Source organism: Talpa occidentalis, unplaced genomic scaffold, assembly GCF_014898055.3.
Source record: "Talpa occidentalis isolate TD23 unplaced genomic scaffold, MPIMG_talOcc4v2.1 talOcc4.3, whole genome shotgun sequence".
Classification (NCBI taxonomy): domain Eukaryota; kingdom Metazoa; phylum Chordata; class Mammalia; order Eulipotyphla; family Talpidae; genus Talpa; species Talpa occidentalis.
In genome coordinates this window covers 102,935,868-102,944,952 of record NW_023603184.1, presented here as the reverse complement: position 1 = coordinate 102,944,952, position 9,085 = coordinate 102,935,868, and the positions used below count along the sequence as shown (strand labels likewise).

The 9,085-nt window shown below is 32.7% G+C and overlaps 1 protein-coding gene across 1 annotated transcript; it reads right to left on the bottom strand.

Moving 5' to 3' along the window:
* Positions 1–1,905: 1,905 nt before the first annotated feature.
* LOC119255155 (E3 ubiquitin-protein ligase UBR3-like) lies at positions 1,906–8,646 on the bottom strand. Its single transcript, XM_037522115.2, has 4 exons — positions 8,511–8,646; positions 5,663–5,821; positions 2,545–2,688; positions 1,906–2,024 (listed from the first exon to the last, which is right to left on the bottom strand). Exons 1-4 carry the CDS (start codon positions 8,584–8,586, stop codon positions 1,957–1,959), a joined length of 447 nt encoding a protein of 148 aa, XP_037378012.2. The 5' UTR covers positions 8,587–8,646; the 3' UTR covers positions 1,906–1,956.
* Between the last annotated feature and the right edge of the window lie 439 nt (positions 8,647–9,085).

Sequence of the window (9,085 nt, the reverse complement as noted above, 5' to 3'; positions counted from 1 at the left end):
ATTACCGTGTTTTATTTTCTAGGTGACTCTGATATCACTAGAAGCATAACAGAACAGACTGGTGAAAAGTAAATCATGCAAAATTTCTTTAAAAAAAAAACAAGATTCAAACTCAGGTTTGCCTAACTAAAACTCAAGTTTTTCTTAAAGAAATAAAATCGACATACCTTCAATCTACTTACAGTTAAACAACTCTACTTCAAATTCTTAAGTTTTCAAATAATCAACTGACCCCATTTCTATACCAATTAGAAAACATGATAAACTACAAAAGTACTTGTAAATACTTTAAAAACTTTATTAATAAAATATGATTTAAAGATCAGAGTCTAATCAACTCTGAAATATATCATTTAAATATCTCAGCTACTATCACAAAAATAGTGCATTATGAGGATAGGTGCTAAATTGAAGTATTCCGAAGTTGTCCATCAAAAGCATTTTACTATGATATTCACATTGAGACATAATCATAATTAAGAAACAAATGGTTATCATACTAATTGCTGAAACAAAGAATCCAAGAAGACTGAACAGAAGAGACAACCTAAGAAGAACAGATTAGAAACAATGGTAATGAAAAAAGAAAGACCATTTTTCAAATCCTCTGATATTTCCCTAGGCATTACTTCAAGAAGAGATTCAAAAGACCCCTTTATCTACCCATCTGCACAAAAAAGAAAAGCTCCTTCTAGTCTCCTACTATAAAATATGGTGGTGTTATCACAACACAATGTACAATACAATGAAGTCTCCATTGGAATCTTAACAGCTAATCTGAAGACCTATCTATGGTCAAATTAAAAATGATTGTTTTTTTTCCCTAGAAAATACCTATCGAAAATTATAAGAAAATGTTCTGTAGGATCATTAAACCATTTCATCATGGAATAGTTTTCTATAGTTTCTATTGGAAATAGATCCAATACTTTTTCCTGGCTGGCTGTCTAGCCAAGAAAGTGCCCATATACTCATTCATAGTCAACACCTAGCATTTTTCGCAAAAGGCCACTCAGCCTCCCCACAAAAAGTACTTTTTTTAAAAAAAAGAAAAAGGTCCTTAAAGAAAGCACAACAGGACCTCCCTGGAAACAAGCACTGCCACACTATGAAGCAATCCACAGCCTCTGCAACACGAGTTCTATCGCCGGCCGGCTAGCGCAGAAACCCACATGGCGCAGCAGACCTCTCCTGTCTCACCCGCTGCTCCCCTTAGCAGTGTATTTCAGTCAGTCTGCCTGTTCTGTTCCTCACTGTCTCTGGTGAATCCTCTCACACTCCACACTTCTGGCCTGTACCCCAGTTCTTGTATGCAGAAATAAATAAATCGTAAAAAAAAAAAAAAAAAAAAAAAGCACAACAAATGATTTAAGATTACATGTCTATTATCTATCTTCTTTAACATCAAAAGAATTAGCATTCTTACAAGTCATTTTCCTCCCCTAGTTTCAAAATGGAATTATTAGCTCTATTTGAAATAATGTTTATATGCTTTTGAAAGTCTATTTTAAAAATGAGCAACCTTTCCCAATGTCATCACAACAACATTGTTCTTAGAAGTAACTAAATATAGCAAAAAAATGTTAGGTATAACTTAATTATGAGATTAGAAAAGCAGTTACATTTCATATTCTTTTAACAAACTCTTGCAGACTTAGCTAAATTTTTAAAAATAATTTCACTAAATTATGATGACAATTTGAGTAAACTTGTGGAAATCTTCCTAGGATAAACCTCTCCTATTTCCACTTCTAAACTGTGGAAAGGGAAATCAATCATAAACAAGTACAAATTCTAGTTGCCATATTTGTTCTGTTATCAAATAACTGTGATCTTAGCTAAATTATTCCACTCTGGGCTACAGTATCATTGTCTATAAAAAGACCAATTTAAGCAAGGTAATATTCAAGAATCTGCATAGTTCTAAAAGCTTTTAAATTCTATTGCTTAAAAGTTTTATATTTTAAACCTCACCTCATCTGAAGAATCTAGTTGTCCCAATGTTCCTGCTGCACCTGCAAAACCTTTGGAAAGGAAAAATAAAGTTGCCGTTTATAGTTGTTATATGTTACTTTATTTTAAAATTATTTTGAGACATATGGAAAAGCTAAGTTTTGTTATATTGACCCCTCATCATAACATTTATTTTGGCAGAGTTCAACACTTATCTTCAATATATTTGGGCCTAATATGTTTATACATCAATAGGAAATTTCCAGTAAAAACCAAGATTTTAATAACCACAAGTGATCTTTCAGAAAGATCTTTCTTTTTAGCTTTAAGCATGGTTTGCTAAAAAATTGAGCTACTAAAGTGTGTGCTATTCTTAAATGATAACTAATACATTTTTTTCATGAGTTAAAACTAGAGCCTTATTAAACTAATCAAATTTGATTTAGGAAAAATGCATTCTTTGCTTCTAAATTTTACAACTTCTTCCACTTTTCTTTAATGACATATTAAATTTCTTCAACAGCGAATAAAGTTTGAGTGTTATTTTGATACAGAGAAGTAACCACTGTCCAAATAAAAACTCAGACACACCTTGAACTGCCAGAGTGCTAGTACCAGCAGATGGCTCCTGTATACCATATACAAGCTTATCCTCAGGATATGTAAGTCCAGAGCTCTTCAAAGCTATAAGGTACTTCTCCTGACTTTTCTTTGCACAGGCATTTTCTCCAAGACCTAATAATTAAAACAAATTTAAAATCAGGAAAAAAATCCATTCAAAATATTAAGTACAGCAATCTTAGTAACTATATATACATATATAAAGTAGGTAAATATTTTAATAAAGGAGAATTTTAAGATAAATACAAAAAAAATTTCAGATAACATTTTGATGTTCATGTTTGGCACAAATAATGCCACAATGCACCCTAAAACAAATAATGAAATCTACTAAGTAACTGAGCATCTGAAACAAACCAGGAATTATATGCAAGGCACATGAAGTGCAAAGATTAATAAGGCATGATTTCTGCCATCAAGGAACTTTAAAATTAGAGATAGAGAAAGACAGATGATATGGTAAAGGACAATTACGTAGCAGACTTCACCATCTGGTTTGACAATTTGTGCTCTTCTAATACTGTGCAGCCAGACTTACTCAAAGCAGAGTATGGCAATCTTAGTAACTAAAACTTAGGAAAGATTTCCTGGAGAAGATAATGCCTGAGTAGAATTTTTAAATATTACAGTGGAAATTATTCTTAATTCCTATTTTACCAAGTTTTTTATTACCACATTTAAAGAATTAAAAGTGTGATTCTACAGAACTATCAGTTAAAATATTTATTCCAAAAATATTGAAAGTTTAGGTTCTAAAATCATACATTCTTAGAACTTTCACTTTCAGCATTTCAGAAAGCTTATTATTGCCAACTTTTGTTTTATTTTTTAGTATATTATTGAGTATGGGGTATCAATAAAAAGTAAACATTAATATATATTTCAAGAGTTTTTAAAAGAAAAAAATATTCTCTATGTGAAAACCAAATTACCCTGGCATATACCACCCTCTAAGGAAAATTACATGCTTTAATTAAGATTTTAGTATGTGGGGCCTCCCCGGTGACACAGAGGTTGAGCGCTGGGCTGCGAGGTTGCCTGAAGCCTCTGCAGCGCCGGTTCGATCCCCAGCCAACGGCAAGGTCCCACATGCCGCGACACACCTCTCCTGCTGCGCCCACTGCTCCCCTCAGCAGTGTACTTCATCAGTCTGCCTGTTCTGTTCCCCTCTCTGGCTCTGGTGAATTCTCTCACCCTCCCACACTTCTGACTGTACCCAGTGCTTGTATACATAAAAAAAAAAATCTTAGTATGTGATTATAAAAATATATAAATGAATTTCTTCAGTATTTGCTGAGGTTTTTTTCTTTGCTAACCACAATAATTTCAATAGAACAGTTTAGTTTTGTTTTATAAACCTCTAATTTCTGTGTAGGTTAATTTGAAGGGAAAAAAAAAAGAAAGAAAAACCAACTCCAACACAGATATATAGGAATGTATTCATCCTTAGATTCAAGAAATCTGATATTTCAAACCACCACAATTAGTTTATAAAGAATAAAGAACCCCCAGAGTACTAATTAAGAAATGACTAAAATTCTCCTGAATAATAAAAGCCATGTATTTATCTCACTAGTGACCAATGAAATTTTTGTAATGCCTTTAAATTAACAAAATTGGCCCCCTCACAATAAACCTGAGAAAAATTAATGTATACTCACCACTTTTATAATAAGAAACTGAGGCTTAGAAAGATTACATGGCTAGCCAATGAGAAGGCAAGCAGTGATTACAACTGAAATGAGATTACAAATTTTTAAGCTTTTTAATCAAAACCTAATGTTAAAATTTTAAAGTTAAAAACTGATTCCTTTTTTGTTAACTTCAAGAAGAACTTAAAGAATTGTAGAAATAATAGAAGGCAATTACCACAAATAATTCTTAAGGCACACATTCTCTCAATGATTATCATCACCCTGCTTTTCTCCTTCCCAACAATTGACAGTTTCTGAATAAAAAGCCATTTTTGAGGTTGAAGAAATAACAGATCTCTAGAAATAATTTTTATCTCTCTCCAGTTTCATCACCAAATTCGAATACAAGCTACCATCATCTTTATTCCAGGTTGCTGTACTTGAGCTTCTGTTTTTGCCCCTTTTGATCTATTCTTGGCAAAATAGCAAGTCATCTCTTTAAAACACTTATCTGATCATGTCACTCTTAAGCTAAAAATATTTCCATGACTTTCTACTACATTCAGATATAAAATCTAAGATGGTCCAAAGGGCCTACCTAAGCAGGATCTAGCCTAACGTGGCAGCCTTATTTATGCCACTATTCCTTCTACATTCATTTCATTTCAGTCAGACTAGTCTTTTTCAGATCCTTTAAAAAAGTTCATTCTTACCCATAAATATTCTTACATATTGGTCCCTCTGCATGGAATCTAGAAGGTGCCTGGTTGTGCTAATCTTTATATTTATCCTGTTTGAAATTAAGTATCTTAGAGATATAATTCATGGTTTTCATCCAACTTGAGGAATTTTAGTCATGATTTTTTCAAGTATTTTTTCTACCCTATTCCTACTCTTCTATCCTCCTGAGGTTCTTCTGCATGCATGTTATATCATTTCAATCTGTCTAATATGTCTCTGAAGCTTTATTGTGTTTTCTAGATTGAATAAGCTATCGATCTCTCTTCAAATTCACAGACCTACTGTCTCCAATCTAATAATAAACTTACCCAGTGAATTTTTCAATTTTACCATACCACTCTACAATAATTTTCAGTTCAAGAATTAATTAGGAATACAATATAAATGTGCAAATACATTCAAACATTATGACTATGTCACAATTAAAGATAGGAAACCTGTGTTCTAGCCACAACTCCAAAATAAGTTAATTGTGAAATCTTTAACAGGTCACTTAATTTTTCTGGAGCTCAATTGCCTCATCCATAAAATAAGTACTCTTAACAACTTCCAGCTTCTAGCAATCTTTGAAAAAAGTCTTTATTTTGAACTTCCAGCTTCTAGCAATCTATGAAAAAAGTCTGTATTTTGCTTATAAATTCTAAAATACAATTTCTTATGAGTATAATAATAAGTAAATTTTTATTTTTTTCCTAGTCTAACATTTTACTCACCAGATGTCAGATCTTTGTAGTTTTGCTGGTTTGTCAAAACCTGAGTAAGAACAGACCGCATTGCTCCTCCCATTTTAGTTAGATCTTCTAAAAAGGAAATTTGAGGTTCCAATAACTGAAGGACTTTGTTAAGATCTTTTTCTGATGGCACATCAGCTGCTAAAAGAATATATAGACACACACATATATAAAATTAACTTTCCTTAAAATATTTTGCTAAGAACAACAGTATGTTATTTTCTTAAAATTACAATGACTCAAATGACAATAATTTATAATATAAAGGCTAATATAAAAACTCTGTTTAGAAAGTAAGTATCTGCCTAGCACTTAACCTAGGCTAGACCTGCTGAGAAATTGAGTTCCCTGAAAGGTGATGGAGAAAAGAAATGACTTCCAAAAGTATTAAGCATTTAATTTGCATAAAAAGCATTTAGTTTACGGACCCTGTACTTCCAAATATATAAATATAAATATAAACATAAGATCATTTCAAAATTAAAAAGTATTTTAAGAAAAAGTTAAGATCACTCCCTAAAATAAAACAAGAGTAGAATTCAAATAAATTGAAAGTAATGTAAAAATATTAGGACAAAATTATGTCAGCTCTAAATTTAAACCTGTGCAGCAAATAACCCATCCTCTGTCATAGTCCAAAAATACAGTCATGATAGCTGAAGGTCAAACCAACTAAAATGAAAAATAATTGTTTTGACAAACATGAATGTTTTTACTCAACAATTAAAAAATACTAGGCAAGATATGCCTACTAGAGTTAGAGGGTGAGAGGAAAACTTGGACAACAACTGGAAAAGGATATTTAAAAGGAAAAGAGATGTTTTACAGAAATTGGGATCTAAAAGGAAGAAGTGAATGGAGAAGAGATTTAGAGTTTAACTATACCTGGTTTAAAGAAGAAGGCACATAAGGGAGTTAACAGGGGCTTGTGTGCCCAGGAAAAGAGACATCAATTTCATTCAACATTTATTCAGCATCTACACTGAGAAGCAAAACTAAATAAGATATACTTCCTACCCAAAAAAGAACTCATAAACTTGTCAAGGATAAGCCAATAGACTTGAATTTTTAGTGGTAAACTTAATGTAGTATACACATGTTGATTTTTAATGATGCACATCTGAAACTTAAAAGTTACAATGCAGTGTTACTGCAAAAATCATTCAAGCAAAAAAGATAATCTGTAAATGAAATTTTAGATAAACCTGAGTCCTTGGGACCCAAACCAAAAAAACCTTACTTTCACAGTAAAAAATTAATGCTATATGTTAGTCATCTTTATAATCTCAGTAGTAAATTATGTAGTAACTTAGTAGTTATTTAAATTATACTTCGGGGCCTCCCCGGTGGCACAGCGGGTTGAGCACAGCACTGTGAAGCTGTCCGCAGCCTCTGCAGTGTGGGTTCAATTCCCAGCCGGCCAGGGAGATTCCCACATGGTGTTGCAGACCTCTTCTGTCTTGCCCGCTGCTCCCCTCAGCAGTATCTTTGGTCCGTCTGCCTGTTCTGCTCCCAGCTCTCTCTGATGAATTCTCTCACCCTCCCGCCTCTGACATGTACCCCAGTTCTTGTATAAATAAATAACCTTTAAAAAAAAAATTACACTTGGTTTCCAAGTGCTCTGACAGGAGCTCTGGTGATGGTTTGAGAATTATAGGTGAAATGAGAAATGCAACTCAAGACAATTGTTGTATCACCAGATGTCTGAGCTTCTATTACCTCAGATGAGATGATCTTTTGTTCTTTAATTTTGAACAGTGATCGCTACATAAAAATAATGCAGTAATTTCTTCTTGCACAGATAGAAAAAATAAACACTGAGCACAAGTAGTAATACGGAGAGGAAAATTTGCAATCCTTTCATGATAAAAAATTAAAGTTTATTAGAAAGGTAAAAATCGGGGCCTCCCCGGTGGCGCAGCAAGTTGAGTGCTGGGTTGCAAAGCTGCCCGTTAGCATCTGCAGCACTGGTTCGATCCCCAGCTGCTCCCCGGCCACCAGAGGAGGGTCCCACATGGCGCGCAGACCTTTCCTGCCGCCCGTTGCTCCCCTCAGCAGTGTACTTCCATCCTTCTGCCTGCTCTGCTCCCTGCTCTGGCTCTGGTGAATTCTCTCACCCTCCCGCGCTTCTGACTGTACCCAGTGCTTGCATAAATAAATCTTAAAAAAAAAAAAAAAAAAAAGGTAAAAATCATCATAAAAAATAAATGTTTCATATTACTAATTGATACCTGTAATTCCACAAAATCAGACTGAGAACAGTAATAGATGTCACCTACGTGCAAATACTTCATTAAAATATATTAATCAAGACTGCAACTGAATCTTGAAAAGAATATCTATAATGTGCATGTTTCATTTCTCAATATTAACATGATGCTTATACCCATAAATCTATCAGTAATAAAGTGAGCAAGTTAACCCTCTCATAAATTTTACAAATGGAGGAAAATAAAAACCTCTAAAAAGAGAGATTAGTGAAATAGTAGTTTATCATCTAAAAATCTAAGTTAAATTCAAACATTGCCAGGACTTCTTAATTCTGCTCTATGATGACATAATTGCAACCCCATAAAATGAACATTTCTTCATCTGCAAAAAGTCAAATGAATTTGACCAAAAATATTTATAATCTAAAGAGCAGAGAGTACAGAAACATGCCTATTACAAGATATCTATGAAAATACATAACTGATATTTAGCTTGTATTTCATGATCATCTCACAAAAAGTATTAAACATATCTGAAAAAAATTCACCTCATTATTAATGCTAAACTTTTTACATTGGGAACCTAAAAAGAGTACTAACAATGAGTGCATTAAACATACCTGGTTCATTATAGCCTTCTCTTAAGTACTGAATAAGACAAAAAATAAATCTTGGAAGAACAAATTCAGACATCATCAGTAAGTCTTTGGGAACACAGGGAATATTTGAACTTGATTTAATTTGATGTCTTTTGCAAAACCTGAAATATGAAAAAGAAAAAAATGTAATGTCTAGTTTGCCAAGAAAATATTACTTTTATTTACAATATCAATAAACTGAAATGGGCTAATATTGAAGCCAATGTATTATTCTTTTATGATTTTTAAGGCACCAAATTAAAAGATTATAATTTTAATCAGACTTTAAATTAATAATGGCATTGTGGAATATTTCTTCCCAATAAAATACCGTAACAGTTAAGTTCCAGCTACAATACAATAAGAAAATCTCATTACAGGATTTATACATTTTAACTGCAATCTATTACTTTAAATGCTACTTTATTACTTCTGCCCTTTATAAACCATTTAAATACACACTGATCATTTCCCAAGAATATGCATTTTCCATTTCTTAACTGGTTCTAACTTACTGTATAAAATAAGTGATATAAATACTTGAAGTTTATTTGACA

Coding starts and splice junctions, on each gene's coding strand:
- LOC119255155 (XM_037522115.2), bottom strand. CDS start 8,586: ATGATGTCTGAATTTGTTCTTCCAAGATTTATTTTTTGTCTTATTCAG. Junction 5,822..8,510: donor AGAAGGCTATAATGAACCAG/GTATGTTTAATG, acceptor ATATTCTTTTAG/CAGCTGATGTGCCATCAGAA. Junction 2,689..5,662: donor CTACAAAGATCTGACATCTG/GTGAGTAAAATG, acceptor TTTAATTATTAG/GTCTTGGAGAAAATGCCTGT.